The 22880-nt window shown below is 38.2% G+C and overlaps 1 protein-coding gene across 1 annotated transcript in view; it reads right to left on the reverse strand.

The window, feature by feature from the left end:
- Window positions 1-22880, reverse strand: part of LOC134807377 (uncharacterized) — a 348735-nt gene that overhangs the window by 62324 nt on the left and 263531 nt on the right. Inside the window, exon 5 of the mRNA XM_063784495.1 lies at window positions 591-668. Within this exon, the coding sequence (XP_063640565.1) occupies window positions 591-668 (78 nt within the window). The remainder of the gene's footprint in view (window positions 1-590; window positions 669-22880) is intronic.

Here is a 22880-nt window from a genome sequence, read left to right on the forward strand (position 1 = left end):
TGTTGTCACAAGCCAGAGTGGAAAACCTTATCAAGTAGCAGGACGTTGAATAGAGTAAGCAAAGCTATTTTGCTTCAGTAGTGGAGGAAAATTAACCCTATCTTAAGTATGCTCGGCCCCACCTTTAAAAGATTGAAAAAAAAATCATTACCAGAAATGATTGAACTGTTTCAAATAAAATTTAGCTACATCATAGAACTACAACAAGAGTATATATAGGAACAAAAAGTATTCCACACCTAACAGGTTAAATTCACAATGCTTAATATCAAATTAAAAATTACTCAGTCATGAAAGAAAGCAGAAAAATAAAACTCACAATGAGAAGAAATATTAGTCTCAGTTAGAATCACAATGAGAAGAAATATACCAATCCAGAAATGCCAACAGTGATAGAATTAGTATAAAAGAATAATAAAACACTTTAAAATGGTACTATATATGTTCAGGAGGCTAGAAGAAAGACTGAACATCTTAATTTGAAATTCAGAAACTGAAAACCACAAGGAGATATTGTATTAGTCCGTTTTCATGATGCTGATAAAGACACACCCGAGACTCAGAAGAAAAATATGTTTAATTGGACTCACAGTTTTACATGGCTGGGGAAGCCTCAGAATCATGGCAGGAGGTGAAAGGCACTTCTTATATGGTGGTGGCAAGAGAAACTGAGGAGAAAGCAAAAGTGAAAACCTCTGATAAACCCATCAGATTTCATGAGACTTATTCACTATCAAAAAAATAGCACAGGAAAGACCAGCCCCCATGATTCAATTACCTCCTACTTGGGTCTCTCTCACAACATGTGGGAATTCTTGGAGATACAATTCAAGTTGAGATTTGGGTGGGGACACAGCCAAACCATATTATTCTGACCCTGGCCCCTCCAAATCTCATGTCAGCACATTTCAAAACCAATCATATCTTCCCACAAAGTCTTAACTCATTTCACCATTAACCCAAAAGGCCACAGTCCAAAGTCTCATCTGAGACAAGGCAAGTCCCTTCCGCCTATGAGCCTGTAAAATCAAAAGCAAGCTAGCTAGTTCCTAGATACAATGGGGACACAGGTATGGGGTAAATGCAGCCATTCCAAGTGAGAGAAAATGGCCAAAACAAAGGGGTTGCCAGGTCCATGCAAGTCCAAAATCCAGCATGGCAGACAAATGTTAAAGCTCAAAATGATCTCCTTTGACTCCATGTCTCACATCCAGGTCACACTGATGCTAGAGGAGGGTTCCCATGGTCTTGAGCAGCTCTGCCCCTGTGGCTTTGCAGGATACAGCCTCCTTCCCAGCTGCTTTCATGGTCTGGCTTTGAGTGTCTGCAGATTTTCCAGGTGCACAGTTCAAGCTGTCATTGGATCTACAATGCTGGGATCTGGAGGATGGTGGCCCCCTTCTCACAGCTCCACTAGGCAGTTCCCCAGTAGGGACTCTATGTGGGGGCTCTGATCCCATATTTCCTTTCCACATTGCCCTAGCAGAGGTTCTCAATGAGAGTCCCACCCCTACAGCACACCTCTGCCAGTACATCCAGGCATTTCCATACATCTTCTGAAATCTAGGCAGAAGTTCCCAAACCTCACTTCTTGACTTCTGTGTACTCACAGGCTCAACACCATGTGAAAGCTGCCCAGGCTTGAGGTTTGCATCCTCTGAAGCCACAGCCCAAGCTCTGTATTGGCCCCTTTCAGTCTTGGCTGGAATGGCTAGGACACAGGGCACCAAGTCCCTTGGCTGCACACAGCACCAGAACCTTGAGCTCGACCTGCGAAACCACTTTTACCTCCTGGGCCTACAGGCCTGTGATGGGAGGGGCTGCCATGAAGGTCTCTGAAATGACCTGGAGACATTTTCCCCATTGTCTTGGGGACTAACATTAGGTTCCTTGCTACTTATGCAAATTTCTGCAGCCATCTTGAATTTCTCCCCAGAAAATTGATTTTTCATTTCTATCACATAGCCTGTAAATTTTCCAAACTTTTATGCTCTGCTTACCTTATAAAACTGAATGCCTTTAGCAGTACCCAAGTCACCTCTTGAATGCTTTGCTGCTTAGAAATTTCTTCCACCAGATATCCTAAATCATCTTTCTCAAGTTCAAAATTCAACAAATCTCTAGGGCAGAGGCAAAATGCCACCAGTTTCTTTGCTAAAACATAACAAGAGTCACCTTTACTCCAGTTGCCAACAACTTCCTCATCTCCATCTGAGACCACCTCAGCCTGGACCTTATAGTTCGTAGTGCTATCAGCATTTTGGGCAAAGCCATCCAACAAGTCTCTAAGAAGTTCCAAACTTTCTCACATTTCCCTCTCTTCTTCTGAGCCCTCCAAACTGTTCCAACCTCTGCCTGTTACCCAGTTTCAGAGTCACTTCCACATTATTGGGTATCTTTTCAGCAATGCCCCACTCTACTGGTACTAATTTACTGTATTAGTCTGTTTTCATGATCCTGATAAAGACATACCCAAGACTGGGAAGAAAAAGAGGTTTAATTGGACTTACAGTTCCACATGGCTGGGGAGGCCTCAGAATGGCAGAAGGTGGCAGCAAGAGAAAATGAGGAGGAAGCAAAAGCAGAAACCCCTGATAAACCCATCGGATCTCATGAGACTTTGTCACTTGCACGAGAACAGCACAAGAAAGACCAGCCCCCATGATTCAATTACCTCCCCTTCAGTTTCTACAGCACATGGGAATTCTAGGAGATACAATTCAAGTTGAGATTTGGGTGGGGACACAGCCAAACCATATCAGGTATCACTACAAAACTTTCATAATGACTAAAATAAAAAATAGTTATAATATTATATTCTGTCAAGCATGCAAAGAAACTGGATTACTCATGCATTACTGGTATAAATATAAAATGGTTCAGCCACTCTGGAAAATAATTTGACAATAATTATACTCTCAGGCATTTATCCCAGTAAAATAAAAACTTATGTTCATTCAAGAACCTGTAAATAAATGTTCATAGCGGATCTAATCTAAATGGCCAAATCTGGAAGCAACTCAAATGGCCTTCAATGGGTGAGTGGTTAAATTAATTGTGGTACATCCAAATCATGGAATATTATTTAGCAACAAAAAAGAATGAAGTATTGATAGATACAACAATTTGGATGAACCTCAAGGAAATTATTGTGAGTAAAAAAGAGATTCACAGGTCCAGATGGTTTTAGTGGTGAATTCTTCTAAACTTTTGAGAAACAAATAAAACAATTCATACAAACTCTTCCAGAGAATAGAAAATGAGAAAATCTTCCAAACTTGCCTTATGATTTAAGAATAATATTAAAGCCAAAACCTGATAATGACTTTATAGGAACGGAAAATTATAGGCAAATATATCTTATTATTAGATGCTAAAAAACTAACAAAATTAATCAATGATATAAAAAAAGAAATACATCATGACCAAGTTAGCTTTATTCCAAGAATGCAAGACTTATTGAACATCCAAAATCAATCAAATCACATTTGATTGAAAATTTTTTTAAATCATGGGATCAACAAATATAGGAAAAAATGTAATAAAATTTAATACCTGCTCATGACAAAAACTTTCAACTAACTAGTAAGGGAAATAAACATTCTCAACATAATAAATAAATATACAAAAAACCTACATTTATCACTATACTTTACTTCACATGAATTGACTATACTTAATTGTGAATTATTGAACACTTTCTACTGAATTTTGGAACAAGAAAAGAATGTCTTTTGTCACCAGTTTTATTCAACATTGTACAGGAAGTTCTAGCTGGTAAAATATGGCAGGAAATAGAAATCAAAAGCACAAATATTAGAAAGAAAGAGGTGGCCAGGATGGTGGCTTATGCCTGTAATCCCAGCACTTTGGGAGGCCAAGGCAGAAGGATCACTTGAGCCCAGGAGTTAAAGACCAGCTTCGCCAACATAGCGATACTAAATAAATAAATAAATGGGCTTTGTGGTGCATGCCTGTAGTGCCAGCTACTCAGGAGGCTGAGACGGAAGGATCCCTTGAGCTCAGGAGGTTGAGGCTGCAGTCAACCATTATCACACCACTGCACTCCAACTTGGACAACAGAGTGAGACCCTGTCTCAAAAATAAAAGGCAAAAAATGTATTACAGATGACATGATTATATATAAAAATTCTGAAACAATCAACAAACAAATTGTAAGGATTAATATCTGAATTTTTAAAAATTGCTGGATACAAAGTTTATATTTAGAAATTCTTTACATTTCTATATACTGGAAACAAATAATTGAAATATAAAAATGAAAGTTATACCATATCGAATAGCACCAAAAGCATCATATACCTAAGAGTAAATATTTTTAAGACAAGCAGACTCCTGCACTAAAAAATAAAATATTACTGCAAGAAAGAACAAAAAAAATGAAGCAAATGGAGAGATATACAATGCTCATGGATTAGAAAATTCATGCTAGGCTGGGATGTCAATTCTTTCTCACATAATCGAATTGAAAACCCCAATCAGAACCCCAGCGCATTTTTTTAAATTGCCAAACTGATTCTAAAATGATATGGAGATACAAAAAAAATCTAGAATAGCCAACGCAAACTTAAAGAAGAAAAAAGCTGGAGAACTTAAATATCTTAACTTTCAGGCTTATTATGGCTAATAATACAGCTACAGTTATTAAATGTGATATTGGCAAAAGGATAGACAAATAGATTAATGGAACAGGATAAGATCCCAGAGGTAAGTCCAAACATAACAGACACCAGATTTAATGGCAAGTCTCCACTACAATTCAGTGGGGGAAAAGAATGTTATTTTTGATAAATGGTACTGTCAATTGGATATCCATGTTGATAGCCTTAATCCATCACACCATAATAAAAAATTAAAGCAAGATGAACCATATATCTAAAAGTGAATGATAAAATAACCAAATTTCTTAAAGAAAACCTAGGAGACTATCTTAAAGAACTGAGGATAATTAAAGAATTCTTAAACAGACACCAAAAGCACTAATCATAAAGACTAAAAATGATACTCAATCAAAATTACAGACTTCTCTTTATCAAAAGACACTATTATGAGAATAGAAAGGAAAAGGACAGGGAGAAGCTATTTGTGATACATAGATCCAGATAGAACTTGTATCCAAAGTATTTAATGAATTTCCACAGGTCTGTAAGAAGAAATTACACTATGCAATTAAAAAACGAACAAAATATCTGACATCTTCATAAAGAAGATAGCCAAATTATCAATAAATGAATGAGAAGGTGTTAAACATCATTATCAGGAGAACGCAAACTAAAGCCACATGAGGTATCCCTACATAGCCCATCAGCAGGGCTTAAATTACTGCCTGGTGAAACTTTAAAGTGATACAAATACTTTGGAAAATGGTGTGCCAATATCTACTAAAGCTGAGCATACTCCCACTCTATGACTCAGTACTTCCTCTCCTCAGTATATACCCAGAGAAATGAGTATTTATGTTCACAAAAAGACATGAACAGAAATATTCATAGCAGTATTCTTCATCAATGCCCAAAACTGTAGACCACTCAAATAGCCTCAATATTAGAATGAATAAGCTGTAGTACAGTTGCATGATGGAATAATATACAATCATATACAGAAATAAGAAAGATAATTCATGAATGATATATAATTCAAAATAGAAAAAATCTGAAAAACATTCGAAGTGAAAGTAGCCAAACAAGAAATAGTATATACAATATAATTCAACTTATATGAGGGGCAAAAACAAGGAAAACTGGTTTGTGATGATGGAGATTGGAGTAGTATGAAACATTATGGTGAGTTCTGACTGGGATGAGATATGATAAAACCATCTAGAATGCTAGAAATGTTCTATAGCTTGATCTGGCAGGCAGAGATGTGCATATATACATGTACAATTTGCACATATGTGTAAAATTTACATATATGTAAAATCTCATTAAGGTATACACTTTCAATTTCTGTACTTTACTATTTGTAAATTATACATCAGTTTTTAAAATCTATAGACAGAGATGGCTATTTCTGAAGCTCCATTGGCCTCAGAAAGAACATAAGAACATGGTCCTATGCTGAGTAAGGGACAACAGGAGATGTGGTGTTTTTAAGACACATCTGCAAATTATTTGACACCACTTCCATCCAAAAGATGAAGTCTAATTCCTTTCCCTTTGAATATGGGTAAAAATAGTTATTCACATCTAACAAACATACAAACAAAATACAGAGGAAGTGATGTTTGAAATGTGACATAGCTCCCACTTGGCATGACATTAACTCGCTCTCTCTCTCTCCTTCTCTCCATTTTACCTATTAGTATCCCATGGGAAAGAGAATTGGGACAACCTCAACAATGAGTTGGTGATAAGCCATATTTGTTTGTACTAAGAATTGTTTAGAGCTTTAGTTTTAGTTTAGTTTATTAGAAACAAAAATTAGTTTTCTTTGCTGCATACAAATGATTACAAACTTAGTGACTTAAAACCACCTATTTATTATCTTACAATATTTGCGGGTCAGAAGTCCAGACACAGCATAACTGGGTTCTCTGCTCATGGTTTTACATGAGCAGAGATAGGCTGCATTCTCATCTGGAGCTAAAAGCTTTCTTCCCAATGTGGTCAGTTGTTGTCAAAATTCAGTTCCCATTCCCTTGATGGCTGCTAGCATGAGTTTGCTTTCAGCATCTAGAGGCCACCCTCAGGTCCTAGCCATGTGGTCTCCGTGATACGCATTTCACAACATGGATATTTGCTTTCTTCTCTGCGGCTAACAAGACACTCTAATATTTCACTTCATTTTTAAAGGGCTCGCCTAATTAGGTCAGACCCTCATAGGATAACCCCACTTTTGATTATCTAAAAGACACCAACTATTAACCTAATCATGGAAGTGAAAGCCCATCATTTTCACAGATTCCACCTATACTTAAGGGGAGGAACTTGTACTAGGCATGTGCATCAGTGGGTGGGCATTTTATGGGCCATGTTGGAATTCTGCCTACTACAGTTCCCTTTTCCCTGAATGCAGGGTTCTTCATCGTTAATGTCAATCTTAATATGACATTAAAGACCAAGAAAATATTTTTGTGCCTATACATGTACTTATTTGCCTACTGATGAACTTATTCTCTAGGACTTCAAAAAGATATCTGAGACAGGTTATAATTAGGTTAGTATCGTTAGAAAAAGGAAATATAAAAGGGAGAATGCTGATATCAGGAAACTTCTATCTCTGAACATAAAACTCAGCTCTATACTTCGTAACTTCTAAAACAGAGACGGAAATAACAAGAGCTCTTACTCATGCATGTCTTACTTGCTAGAAAAAGAAACATGGAGTTTCACAGAAAAGACAAACTCTTTTCTAGTCTTGAAATCTGAAGGACTTTTTTCCTTTTCCTTTTTTTCCTGAAAGATCCTTTAGAAAGGGGAAATATGAACAACGTTGTCCTCAATGGCAGTCTCTGTTTCACAAAAATTCAGGTTATTCAAATACAGCTTTCAACTCTCTATGAAATCCTAGGGCGTGGAAAACAGCAATCTCATAAATGTAAATCTATTCCAGGCACTCAAACATTCTATGTAAGTTAGTTCATTTAACCTTCGCAATAACAATATGAAGTAGGTATCATTATAATTATCCTCGCTAACAGAAGAGGAAATTGAGTTGTAGGGAGGCTAGGTAAATTTCCCATAGTCTGATTGGATAAAGAAATGAATTTTGGAAAATACTGAAGAGCTAATAATTAATCAATCTCTTGGACCCTGTCAAATATTGACTGCCTCACTAGGCTTTTGACAGGGGCTGAATGTCAGTCAATTTCTAATTGAGATGAATGGTAGTTCTTAAAGAGTTGCTCTCCTCTGTTATTAATTGAATGGAAATCCATGTGCTCTATAATCTAGAGGCAAGATGCAAAGCTCTTAAATAGGCAAAGATGATATTTCATCAGAAAAATTGAAAAAGCTGGACTTTCATTCTTGCCTTATTGGAAGGGACCTCTGTGTGAAGAGATGGGCAAATTGCCAAATGAGAGCAGGGATAAAGGGAAAAGCAAATGTATGGATATTCATGTGCATTAAGGTCTGAATGAGGTGTTGGCAAAACCCTGGGCCTCTTTTCAGAGAGAAGGAGTTGGTAGAATAGGAAGAGAGAGAAGAAGGAAGATCTCTGAATAGAAATGAAGTAAAAGCAACAAAAATCATAACAGTTGTGATGCAGCTTTGTCTCACTGAATTAGGAGATAAATACCAAGGTCCTGTCTGTGTTAATAAGTTGTGAGAATCCTTGAACAGGCCCATCCCACCTGTCCAAGCTTCACCTTCCTCTTTGCTAAAATGGAGACTTTATTAGTTCCTAGCTGTCACTTCACAGAGTTTTATTGATATCATTCATACATTCATAAAACCTTTAGTCATCACATCTTATGTATCAGAAACTGTTCTAAGCAGTGGGAATGTGAAGATAAAAGACCCAATATTTACCCTCATAGCCTTAAATCCCTTTCAAAAAAAGCGGGGATGGATGGAGAGAGGAAAGAGAAATGACATATGTGGACAGTCTCCAGCCTCATGGTATTTACAGACTTGGAGGGTAATAGGGAACGTAATGAATGTCTAAAAGAGGCTCACAAAATAAATTGTGACATACTGAATGTATATTTGAAAGGGGTGTCTTGGAAAAGCTGACTCCTAGCTTCAATACTGCAAGTGTGTAGAAACTGATTCACAGGCAGAGAAATAGGAAGCAGAATGGATGGATGGATGGATGGATGGATGAGAGCATGGAGAACAGGCTGGGAGAAGAATAGTGAAAAGAACAAAGCTTTGGAATCAATAAGCCCTGCATCCAAATGTAAGGTAAATGGTTTACTTCCTGAATGATGGCATGTTCCTTGTGGGATTACTATAAGGATTGCAGACAATTTATGGAAAATGATAAAAACTCAGTGAATGGTAGTATAATAATGCTTTCTTCAGTTAGTGAGAAACTGTTGAAAAGGTCCTGAGAAAGCATAGCAATAACTGGAGAGATGGAACTAGAGGTGAGATTACCAGGCTTCCAGCTAAGAAATGGTGAGCACTCACCATAGGTAGTAGCAAAAAGATTGGCAACATGGGGGAGGACATGAAAAGGTAAAGTCTCTAGGACTTGGTAAGGGTGATATCTGCTTAGGTATGGCCTCCTGGTCATATGTTGGTGCTCTTCATAGAGGAGGAAAGTTAAGGCAGGAAAATATGTTGCATTGGAGGGATGCAGTAGCGGACAGGAGCAGGGGGAAGAAATGAAGCCAGATTCATTAGTTTCTCCAGCATCCCAAGGAGAAAGGACAGTACATGTGACTAAGGACTTAGTATACCCCTGGGAGCTGATGCTTGGCATCTTCCTCTTTTCCCTTTCTGAATCCCTGTCTCCTGTCTTAGAGTCTCAGTCTTCTTGGGCTGTTCTATCATGCCCCCCTTGCAAGGGCAACCCCTAATTTATCAACCATCCCTCCTCACTCTTTTTTCCCCTTCAGCACTCCCATTTTCTCCATGCACAGATTTTAGTTGATCATATAAGTTAAATCACACACAAACCCAAAGGAACAGTAACCAATGGTGTAATACGGGCACCCACAGTAAACAGCCTGTAGCAATCTGTGCTTGGCAGACTGTCCTTCCCAGGACACCTAAAATCACATCATTTAGTTCTCCCATGTGCATCTCCAGTCCTTGATAAAGGCATATGCAAAATCAGAGACAACAAGAACAGAAGGCAGCAAATGGAATATAAAATATTGCCACAACCCCCCCACTCCACCCACTCTTCCAGCAGGAGAAAAGAAGCTGCAGGGAAATTGAGGAGGTGGGAAGACACTTTAGGGCAGAAGATGATTCTCCAGACATAGAGAGCCTTGTATTCCACTGTTCGCGCCTGTTATACAATGCTATGCTGTTTTTCAGGCAAGGCAATAAGATTTGAAAAAAATACATATCACCATCAGGACCTACCAAGCCATCTGTATGCGTGGGACACTTGAGAGTCTTGGGTAGAGCTACATTGATTTGAAAAAAAATCTAAATATTCATAAATACCAAGATTTGAAAAGTAGATGCCAGGTGGCTCCAGGTGTTCTCGTTACTGAATCAGAAAGTTTGTTCAGTGTACTATCCTGAAAATATGAGCATAGAACCGCACCACTAGAAGTCCCAGGAGACAACTTGCTCTCCTATTCAAATGGGGGCAAATAATCTTTCTTTTAGCTCACCTTCATCTTTCCAGATGATCTAATACGAGAGAAAGAGAGAGGAAGAGGAGGAGGACTGAATTTTTGCAACCAAACTGTGCACGTGTGATCGCAAACTATTTCATCTATAAGCTTCTTTTATGTATAGTACCTTCTAATTTGTTGGTTCTCCTTGTGAATATGATTGAGAACCACTTCTTGGGAGAGATAAGAGACTCTAATGTTGGTTTGTACAGCCTAAATTGTGTGGCCTCTTCTTTCTCCAAGTCCTTCTATATGGACTTAATATACACTCTAAGTCTCAGAGGAAACGGGCTCAGTGCTGGCACATACTTATGCATTCAATAGATGGTAACTGTTATCATGCATACCTGTAGCACAAATTCCACACATAGGATTCCCTTTTTTCCTAAATTCTTGTTTCAGAAATTTTGTGTACATTTTGGGCATATAGAGTCTCTACAACCTATGTGGACTCTTGAGATGTTTCGGTAGTCCACTATTGACTTAATTTCTACTACCAAATCCAATATTTGAACTTGACAAAAGCTTGCTGAAGGTTACTGCTTTCCCTGATTCTCCTAGGAACCCTTGCTTCCTCCCAGGGAGGCTTCTGCTCTCAAACCATTACTAAAATGGTTGAGTATCAGCTCTAGAAAAGGAATCATCAAGACTGTAGAGTGATTGGGATCCATCTCACCCAGATTTGTTGGTTGTGGGGATAAGCAAGGTACATGCACACGCAGATGGTTAAGTACATATTTGGAAAGCTAGAGATGAGATAATCAAGAACTCATTAGTTTCCTGGTTCTCCTTCTTTCCTTCTGCATTTCCTTTCTTCCTTTCTCCCTTCCTTCCTTCATTTCTTTTTTCCAACAGTAATTATTCTGTGCCTACTACATACAAGGCACTCACTATTCTAGGTATTGGTGATATAAGAATGAACAACACAAACCAGGGTGCTGGTCATCAGGAGCTTACATTTTGGGTGTGGGGGTAGATAGACAACAAACACATGTGCTAATAAATTAGTTAATTTCAGAAAGCAGTAAGTGCTATGAAAACAATTAAACAGATAACATAGTCAAGGGTGACTAGAATAGATAAAGTGGAGAGAAAAAAGCTCTCTGAAGATTTGACATTTGCACCGAGGCCTGAATAACAAGAAGGGCACTTGGATATTTGAGAGAATGCGCATTATAAAGGGAGCAGGAAGTACAAAGGCTCTGAGGTGGAAATATATTTGGCAAGTTCAAAGAATAGAAAGGAGGCCTATCTGGCTGACATGTATTAAAAGGGAGAGCAGGAGGAGATGAGGTCAGTGCAATGGGGAAAAGCCACATTACTGTGTAGGGCACAGAGGCCAGAGGCTTTGATAAGACTTTGGATTTCACTCTGATGGGAAGCCATTGGAAGGTCTCAAAGAGAGGAGTGATGTAATCTGATTTACATTTTGCAAGATAATTCTAGCAGATGGGTGGAGAATAGAGTGGAACAAACCAGTCTCCTCACTTCATAATCATTTCTATTATTAGATTTAAAAATAATTCAGTGGAGCCTCTACCCCAATCACTTGCTATTGCCAAGGCTCATCTTCAACTTTAAAGCACCAAGTTTGGTCCCCACACAGAAGTTTATGACAATGTAAAGTAGGCCCTAAAGACAATTCCCAGAAACTCCAATTTGAATGTGCATGTTCTGGCACAATTCCTTCTAAAGTTCTTCTATTTTAACCTCACCTACATGTTAACTACCACAACACAGATAGTCTCAATCCTATTCCTCCCTGTGTCCTTCAACGTCAGGTGAATATTAGAATCACCCAAGGAGACTTTAAAGATCAATAGTCATGCTGTACCACTGATCCATTAAGTCAGGATCTTCAGATGGGTCTCAGGCCTCAGTGTTTGTTAAAGCTTCCCCATGCGATTCCCATGGGCAGCCATGGCAACCACTGCCTCACAAAAAAATGGGCATTTGAGAGCTTCTGTTGGTGATGACAAGTGGCATGGGACAACAGGACATGTGCATTCCCACTGCTATGTCCCTGGAGGCCCCCAGGAAAAGGCATGATGAGCTCTCAAATGGCAGGAACATTCTGAAGCTTGAGCACACAAAGGCTCACGCAGGAGGCCACTCTGCAGTCAGCAGCACGTTGCTCTGCAGTGGGGTGCCCAGAATTGCAGATGAAAATAGAGGACATATTGCCTCTCTAGAAGAAACTCTGGGGACCTTGACAAACTCTATTTTTTAAAAAAAAGAAACAAAGGATGATTTCATCCAAATAGGATGCCTGTGCATCTAGCACCATAAAGATAGATGCCACCCCTGCTCTGAAGTGCCTGACATCCTACAGAGCTCAAAATGTAAAAGCTAACACATCTTGTCAAGCTCTAAAATAAGAGAGGCAGCTTTCCCACTTTCCTATTTAGTTTTTCTACATTTGTTATGCTTAGCTGCTAGGTTAAAACAAAAAAGAAAAGAGAGAAGATAGTAAAATAATCCCTAGCAAAGAGAAAGATGGCATTTTAGTAAAGTGGCATGACCCAATCGAGCAAGTTTTGCGTGTTTTGTGTGGTGGTGCTTTGTTATGGTTTTCTTTTTTATGACACAGGGGCAGACAATGCAATAGAATCCTAAATCACTTTTTTATAGTTTTCCACATATTTTAGCACTTAATTTCGTTCTGCATTACATGATTTGATACTATTTTAGATGTGTTAATACTGCCAAATCTGGTAAATTTCTTGAGAACGCATTTCTTTTGTAATTTCAACAGCACCTGTTTACAGGTATGTGTTGCCTAGTGATCAAAGATTCCACATTGAGCAACCCAGGTAATACTTGTATTCTATTTTTATATTGTTTCTTTCCTCCCTGGCCCTAACTCCTAATCCTTCAAATCTTTCACCTTTTTATCTGTGCATATATGTGTGTGCGTGTGTGCATGCACATACATGACTTCAAAGGAAGCACAAGGCTCTATATGCTCACCCTAGTAACTATGAAATTTCAGGGCAGGTTGTCAGGAGTCTTAGTAAGTAAGGCACTGTTCTCGAAAGTGTACCTACGAGTCACATGCCAAGCTAGTTTAGAGCTAGGTTTCCTATGTTAAGCCTCAGACACCTGCAAGAAGGGCAATGGATTCTATATGAAGGGAAGCTTAGTGAGTCAATACCCAAACCCATAATGGATCAAAATGTTTTGGGAAAAAGAAGTCATAGAATGAATTCCCCCCCACTCTTTGAGTGCTGATTTAGATCCCCCCAAAATAGTAATTGTAACCTTGAGAAGAGCAAGGCAAACTTCAAAGGTCAAAAACTCATGCAGCCTATGTGTAGAAAGTGAAGGTAGCAAGCATGATTAGCTACAATGGAAAAGAGATACTTTAAAGCTCTCAAGAGACAGAACACTTAGTGACATATGGGTGGTGTCACCTGGAATTTTCCAGCACAGAAGCCCTCCACAGGACTCCTTGGGAAGGAAAGGGACCACGAAGTTACCTCCTTTCCTGATTATACACATAGTCATGGAAGACCAAAATCAAAATCTATCATTGACAGTGAGACACATTGGTCCCCAAAACCTTGAATCCTGCTGAGTCCTGGATCTTAAGCATTTATGAGCCTCAGTTTTCCACTAGTACTGTGGTCTAAGAAACAAGAATCATAGTCATTATTCTGACTAGAAGTTAAAGGAGAGAATTTAAAGAAGGTGAGAATTCAATGTTTCAAGAGTTATAATGTTCCCAAGAAATATTCTATAAAGCAACCCTGGGCAGGCTGATTATTAAAATCATCTGAGGGACTTCTTAACAACAATATAGAGATTCTGGATCTGCTCTGTAATGATCACCATTTCTAAAGGGTGAAGAGAGGCCTGGAATCATTTATAAAATGTTCCCTGGATGATCCTGTTGATAGATGACTGTTTTGGATAACACTGTTTTATATTTACCAAAAAGTATAATTTACACAACCATTAGCAGATTGTGCCCTTGACTATTTTATAACTCATAGAATAGTCTTTAATCAGTTTCCTCTTATAAGGTCTCAGTATCACCATCAGGAAAATGAGACTAATAATTAATGATCTCTAATTTTGCTGCAGAAAAGAGCTCCTTGGTGAGGAAGGCACAGAGTTGACAAGTTGTTTTCTTCTCAGTTGGATTTGCTATCATGGATTCACGTTCATAGCATGTCTGAGATCTAGATTAACATAAACAAAAAATAATCTCTTGTCTCAGACTGGTAATAATGTAATAGGCTCTTTTAGCTACTTCTAAACGATGTTTGCTTTAAAACAACTCTCTATAGGGCAAAACTCCACTGAAAATTTCTAAAGTCCTGCACACTTTATGTAGAGGATTTCAACCTCTGCAAACTTACCAGAAAGAGGAACCAGGGTTGAGGCTAAAATGTAAAGAATGGAGACTGATAGAGACTTTTTTACCAAGAGGGTCACAGAAGTTCAAAATTATTTATTTAAAAGGAGGTGGGGGCCAGGCGCGGTGGCTCACACCTGTAATCCCAGCACTGTGGGAGGCTGAGGCGGGAGGATCACCTGAGGTCAGGAGTTCGAGACCAGACTGACCAACATGGTGAAATCTCACCTCTGCTAAAAATACAAAATTAGCTGGGTGTGGTGATGCGCACCTGTAATCCCAGCTACTCAGGAGGCTGAGGCAGGAGAATTGCTTGAACCCCGGAGGCGGAGGTTGCAGGGAGCCGAGATCGCACCATTGTTCTCCAGCCTGGGCAACAAGAGTGAAATGCCGTCTTGAAAAAAAAAAGGAGGTGGGTTACGTAGAAAAACAATGGGGATGACAGTATATGACTTGGTGGCAAGAAGCCAGGCAAAGCAGAAAATGAAACTAAAAAGGTCTAATATGTAAAATGCAGTGTGGTTTGATAGAATGGGAGACAGGGTACTGGGTTGAAGCCTGGCTTTACGTCATTCCTCTTCCCTTAGCACCTTGTCCATAGGTCAGTCACAGCACTTCTAAAGTGGACCGATTTATATGTCGTGTCTCTTTTCTTCTGCTAGGTTGTAAACTTGCTGAGCACAGGAAACATGCATATGGGTCTTTGGATTCCTGGTCTTTAACAGATATTCCTGCATATGGCTGATAAATGTTTATTGACTCAGTTAAGCAGTATAGTCTTGAGATCGTTATCTGTGGAATGGTTTTGCAGAAGTTCCATGAGTTAATAAAATGTTGAAAATACAAAAATTTGTCCCTAAAACAAGGATCTTGATCAGTCCCTAGAATAAAATGTTTGGGATTTATCCACAAGAGTTAATTAAGCTGCATATGGTTCTTGTTGTTTTGTTCTGTTTTGTTTTTTACTAAACTTGTCCTTTTTATTAAGCGTTTAAGAAACTGTATCACAACTTCTCCACTGAAGTCATGCATCTGATGTTTAGGCTCTGCTGATAACCTCACTGCATTGCCTTTACAATGTGTGGGATAAAAGGATGCACCCCATGGGTGTCTGTGACCAGTTCTGTTAATAATTGTTTTCCTTTTCTCATTATACTTTGACATTTTAGAAGCCAAATGCTGTTCCACACTCTATTAGCCTCTTGCACTGGATTGGGACTGAAGTTTGGAACAAAGAGAAAGTAAAAATGGAAAAACATGTAAGACTGAAATGGCAAAACTAGGATAATAACTTTAGCTCAAATCACCTGCTGACACCTGGAAATTAAGGAGCAATCACTTACACAGACAGATCAAAGGAAAGGTGCGAAGAGCCAGGGACAGAGCAGCCTGCCCCAGATGCTGGTCAGTTCCTTTCTCATGGGTGTTACCAGAGTATCAGTCAGCCATTGTTGCAAAATATACAACCACAAAATTTCAGTGTCATACAACATTGAGGTGTTGATTTCATTCACATCTGGCTGATTTAGGCTGGGCTTGGCTGGGCAGCTGTAAGCTGCTGATTGCACCTAAGTCTGCCTGAGGCTTCATCCTTCTTCAATTAAATGCTTTCCAGGGGAAAATTAACTCATGGCAACGTGAGAGAAACGAGAGGCTGCACAACCAGGCAAGCCCTGACCACATAGCCAAGCCCAAACTCAAGGAGGTAGTGAAGCATGTTTTTTCCACAGAAGTGTCAGAGAAGGAAGTAAATATTTTGGAATGACTAATGTCCATAGGCAGAGGCCTAGTCTGAAGCATTTCTATAATAATGGAGATAATTGTGCTAAAGAAGTCAAGGGTAGGTGATTCTTGTATTTCTAAGTCCCGGATATTTTTACTGGGAAATGTTGCTGATAGGACAATGAGTTGATACTATCTTTCTAGGGCATATTTGCAATATATATTAGCAATTTCTTACCTATTGACTTCTAAGAATTTGTCTGAGATGTATAGAAAGATTTTTATATAAAGTCATCCACCTCACTTTTATATTAGTGAAATACTGGGGAAAATTACAGGTGTTTGGTTGAATAAAATATGTGACATCCAGATAATGGAATATTTATGCCACATTTCAGTGATGTTATACCAGAATATTTAATGACATGGGACAGTATTGCCAATATTCTTGCTTAATGAAAAAAAGCATGTTACAAAACAGCAGATATTTTGTTTTTAAATCATGTATATATGGGTATTCATATTAAGATTCTGTAGGGATATCAAATAAAATATAATAATAGTTATTTGTGGATGGAGCTAATTTTCATCTGAAATTTATTCTATCTACTATGATCTGAATGTTGGTGTTTCCCCCAGAGTTGATTCGTTTGAACTTAATACCCAATGTAATAATAATATTAAGAGGTGGGGTCTTTGGGGATGAGATTTGTGTCCTTATAAATGAATTTGAAGGGAGCTGCCTTGCCTTTCCAACACGTGAGGTCACAGGAAGAAAGCACCATCTTGGAAGTAGAGAGCAAGATCTCACCAGACATTGAAAGTGTCGTTGCCTTGATCTTGGACTTCCCAGCCTCCAGAAGTATGAACAATAAATTTCTGTTATTTATAAATTACCCAGTCTAATATATTTTGTTGTAGCAGTCCAAATGAGAAAAGACACCACCCTCAGCACTAGAGGAAGAATAGATTATCTAGGGACTGTACTTTCCTGTGTCTAGGATGGACCATGGTTTTGCTTCTGAAAACAGAAGTGAGTAGAAGAGATGTTTGCCCATAAATTTTTGCACGAGAGTTCTTTTCTCTCTTCCTGCTGGCTGGAATGGTGATGGCTAGAATAAACTTGGAAGACACATTGAAAATGAAGAAACTGCTACCCAATTTAAAATGCACTCAGGACTCTAATATGAAAGAGAAATTAATTTTTGTAATCTTTAATTCACTCAATTTGGGGGTGACTTTATTATAGCAGCTAGCATAAACTCTGACTAATATAGTGGGCTTCCTAATGATTTTTATTTTCTCCATAATTTTCTACATTTTCCAAAATTCCTTTTTTAGCTAAATAGCAATGTTGTCATTAACAGAAAACATAGCAAATATTTTTTCAAACCTGGACATCTTACTCCAAGATTTCCTCAAAATAATGAATGACAAATGCTTCGAACAGGTACTTTTTTTGGTTTTCTTTTCATCCTGATTAAATATATAGGGCAGAAAAACTACAGTGATTTCTGAATCCTGCCATTTCTGATACATTCCCCATATTTTGAAATACTTTTTTTAACCAAGAAAGTTTAAAAGTAGAATTCAAAATGTGAGATTCAAACCAAACTGGATTTCAGTTTCCTTCTGAGACTTGGATAAGTTGCCTAACCTCTTAAAACCGAGTCTCGGTTTTTCTCATGTGCAAACCTTCCAAAATTGTTGTGAGAATCAAATGAGTGGGTTAGGGAGTAAAAACTATATCCCAAGGTATAGCACATCATTATGAATGCTCTCTTGAGATGTAAGTTTCCTTTATTTCATTTCCTGTATCTACAAAAATTTGATCCTTGAGAACAAACACTTAATATTGAGAAATGTGTGAAATACACAATTTTGTCTTCTTAATCTTGCATTTTGACCTCTCATCCAAATATTTCACATTATTCTGGGCAGGAGAATTATAGCATTACATGACTAAATATGCCACTGAATTCCTCTTCCCTGTTCATTTTCCCATTAGGCATCTGGCCAGTTGAGTTAGGAAGGGAACATGCTGACAGGCTTTTCAAGGTTAGTACAATACCCCTCCACCCCTTCTCTAGTTTATATTTTGCAAAATATAGCTGAGGCAGAGAGCTGTGTTGCTCTAGGCAGAAATTAGAACCTACTTTGTATAAACACAATTAAAAAGTAAAGAGGAGGGGGAGATGCAAACAGAAAAAAGCCACAGTCTGCAAAAGCACTGTATGGGAATTTCACTGCATATGTTTTCTGAAAAGACTAGAAATAACAGTATACATACATAATTATGAAGCTCAAATTAAGCTCAGTAACTCCTACAGCCACTCTTAACCTTTTCTTTATTCTGTAACTCTCCTGTCTCATTAAATTAGAATACTGAATCTACTTTAAACCTTATACTTTACATCTATGGACAAAGCATGTGGGCACGTGCGCACACACACACACACACAAACACACTTTTAGATTTCAGCTCTCCTGTTTTTGTTCTTCCCTTTCAGAATATTCTTTTTATATGTCTCTCCCACCCCCACCCCCAATATATTTTTCCATTATTCTTTTGACCTCATCGCCTCCCAACTGCTAGGTTCTTCAGTCTTCTTTTCTTCTCCTTAATATTTTCCTGCCTTGTATATCCTACATTGTATACATTCCCACTTTTCTGAATCTTGTCAAGGTGAATATGATGAAGTTGTCAGAAAGATGTGTTCACTTATGGTCCCCTTAAATTGCCATGCTGCATTTTAACAGTCGCTTGTATGAATGTGAGATTTTAAATAAACTCTCCCGAAATAGCTCTCAGTGAAAACAAAAAATAAGAATGAGAAAGTTTTTATGTATATGGACTTGCTGATATCTAGCTTGAAACACTAATTCTGCCTGGGATGCTTTTCTCTCAGGGAGCATTTGCATTCTTGCACCAAATAGGACTGAAAGTGCCATAATGAATATCTGAACCACACCCTCTGTTTCATGGTTTTGAACTCAATTTGATTCATGGCACTACTTTCAAAGCTGCATTCCCCTGGAGCAAACAAAGTAGTCAGACATGAAATCTGGGCACCAGGTACCAGGTCAGGAGTTCACCAAGGTTCAAGGCAAGGAACTATAAAAGACATTCATACGGAGATGCCCAATTGTTATTCCCAGAGAAACCAGAGAACTGGCCAGTTAGCCAAGAGAGGAGCAGGCCGTGGGAGAGAGGCGACTCACATGAATCTTGAAGATCCTGATGCCTCAGTAGTGTTTGAGCAGGGTTATGAGGAGCAGCCCACATGAACCTATGAGAGAATTATAGATGTGTGAAATCTATCATTTGCAGAGAAGTGGCAGGGAGGAATCAGGTGATTGAGGCTGTTTTAAAAAGGACACAAAATCCTGCAAGATGAATGGAAATGACAATTAATAGTATGCCTACCATTTATAGAGCACTTTTCTCCAACTATGCATTACTCTAAATGTGTCTCATGCATTATCTCATCTAAATATAGGAGGGATGGCCCATCAGAGAAAATCATGGAGAATCAAAAATTGGAATTGGAGAATCCTGGGAGAAATAGGACCAAGGAGGTCTCAGCCAGAAATGAAAGAAAAGCACTTTTAGCAGATAAAATAAACCATTAGATAAACAGATGCTTTTTCTTTGGACCAATACTTTCTTGAATAAAGACATATGCAAATTACAAATTATTGCACACTTATTGTATCTGCACTGCACTAAGGCTTGTGCTTACATTATCTTTTTTAGTCTTCACAAGAAGTCTGAAATGTAGATATCTTACAAAGAAACTTGGGTTTTGAGATTTTTGGTAACTTCTCCAAAATTATAGAGCAAGAAAATGCTGGAGGCAGACTTTAAACCCAGAACCACTTTTTCCCCAGGCTCTGGCCTTTAACCACCACAGTATACCATCTCTGGTCTTTCTTTTTCTCTCTTCCTATCTGGATTCTTTCTGTTGGAGATAGTTTTCCTCTCACCCTCATCGACGAATATGAACCTGTACCTATTTGCATTAAGAGAAACCATGAAATAAAGACTTGATTACATTCATCAGGACAGAATGTCTAAACTCTTCTCCTGAGGCACAATTGACACCATCCTAAACTCAGCAAAAGCACACAACACTCTTTCACCAATCCTATTCACACTTCAGATGAGATCAAACTCCCCTGATGCCAAGTGCTTAACACGACATCATACAGCTCAGCTTTGTGTCATAATAGCAGCCTGCATTTCTTTAGCACATGCCATCCCCACTGATACCAAAGCAAACTACAACGATGGCCCAATATGCATCTTTATTTAGGTTTCTCTTTACCCACTGGGCACACAGTTTCTCAGATCCTTGAAGAATTTTCCAAGAGTTCTAAAGAAGAATGAAGAAAATGTGCTGGATAGCCATTTTTAAAAGAATAAATTTGAAGCTAGAAAACATTATAACTATATAGAACTGTTTAATGCCGTAGAGGTTAAATGTAATAATGTAATGCTAAATGCTACATTTAACCCCTATGGCATTAAACAATTCTGTATAATTATAAATATTTTCTAGCTTCAAATATATTCTTTTTAAAATGGCTATGCAGCACAAGTTCTCTTCATTCTTGCTACATTCATGCTACATTCTGGAGCCCCAAGAATATTTTTCTTTGAAGGGTAACACTGTGCTAACAGCCTCTCTAATTCTGTTTTCTATATTTTAAAAAATTAAATGTTTGCTTGCTTAATAACCATTGTGTCTCTCTACTGTCCTTAGTGCTAGTTGAACCTTTTGAATAAGTGCAATGTTTTTCATCACAGCCTGCAGAGAAAATGTCTTCTCAACCATAGCACTCATGAATTGTTCACTTACAAATAAGTCAACATATTGTGAACACCATTTGGGTACTCATCTAGGTGCTGGAATGTAAGGGGTAGGGGCAAAAATACAGAAGATGAAAAAACTATACCTGCTCTCAAGAATCTCACAATATCACAGGAGAAGCAGAGTCTGCACACTTCACCACTTAATGTTGCCACCTCTGCAGTTGAGAACTCAATGTACTGGAAGTTGCAATGATCCACTATTGATGGGGCTGGAAGCTGTGTTGACTTACAGTTTGGCTCCACAGGAAAAAAAAATCTGTTGATATTTCAAAGACTTATGAAAGAGGCTCTTGGGAAAGAGTAAGAACCAGGGCCCAAGTGTTCACATAGCCATGGAAAGGGGTGGGATTGTCTAGGGAGGGAGTTCAGGTGTAAGGGAGAAGCTAATAAAGGAAACTGACAAGGGATGGCCTACTGGTAAGAGGAAAGCATAAGAGTGTGATGCTAGAATGGCCAAATAGGAAAATGTTTCACAGCGAGGTGGTTTATCAGTCTAGAAAAGTATCTTTTGCATTCGGCAACGCAAAAGTTGCAGATACTCATTGATGTGGTTTTGGTGGCATAATAAATACAGAAGCCATATTAGAAAAGAAAAGGGGAAATAAGTTATATGGACAATTTTTTCTAGCAGTTTGGGTGGAAGGATGTTGACTAGAGGGATATGACGACATGGTAAGTTTTCATTTCATTTTTTTAAATTAAGATGGGAAATATCCAAACGTATAGGAATGACCCCATGGAGACATAGGGATTGATTATGTTTGAGAGAAAAGATAATTGAGGTAGGAAAATTCTTGAAAAACTGATAACAAAAATACAATTAAAAAGGAGGGAGGGGCTAAAGAAGAGACTCATCCAATATCTCTAGCTGGTTAATGGAAGTAAATGGATTAGAACTCAGGCCTATGCTTTTTTTTTTCCTCAACCACAGCTTTTTAATGCCATTTGCTATTTATTTTTTATCCCAACAGTCTATAACAGTGAGGCAAAGAGAAAGAAGCAGTAATGTTTTCATGACAATTCAATTGCACAAATTAAGTTTCACTATTAAGGCACAAATGGATTTTCAAAGAACATTCAGTGAAAATATAAATGTAATTAAGAGAAAAGACAAGATACATGTCAGAGATCAGTATAGTTGAACAATGGCATTTTGATTCCTGTATTTGCACGGTATAGTGATTAAGGTGAGCTTAGTCAAGCTTTACAATATACTCAAGTATCTTTTAGTTGTGTAATTTCCCAACATATCAATCCCCAGGAAGCTGGAAACCTCAGTTATTTTGGAGTGTTTTCCCTGGTCATTCCTTCTTGCTTATGGGACTCTCATTAGCTTGGTTTCTACTTCTCCTCCAAGTTCTAGTTGAAATTATGAGACCACCACAAGGAAATGGAGAAGGTGGAATACAGTGTTTCATCTCATCCAGGACCATCAATAAAGCATCAAGCATATTGGGGGTTTTATTTTATTTCATTTATCAAATATTCAGTGTGAATTTTGTGCCAGAAACTAAGTTGGGCTATCTTCGCTCTGGGTTGTGAAGTTGTGTTTCAATAAAAGTGCAAGAAACAAAAAAAAAAAATAAAGGATCTTACATAAGGCAGAATGAGTTCTGTTCATTTATTCTGACAAGTCTGATGGAGTTTTAATTACAAAA

Source organism: Pan troglodytes, chromosome 9, assembly GCF_028858775.2.
Source record: "Pan troglodytes isolate AG18354 chromosome 9, NHGRI_mPanTro3-v2.0_pri, whole genome shotgun sequence".
Lineage (NCBI taxonomy): Eukaryota > Metazoa > Chordata > Mammalia > Primates > Hominidae > Pan > Pan troglodytes.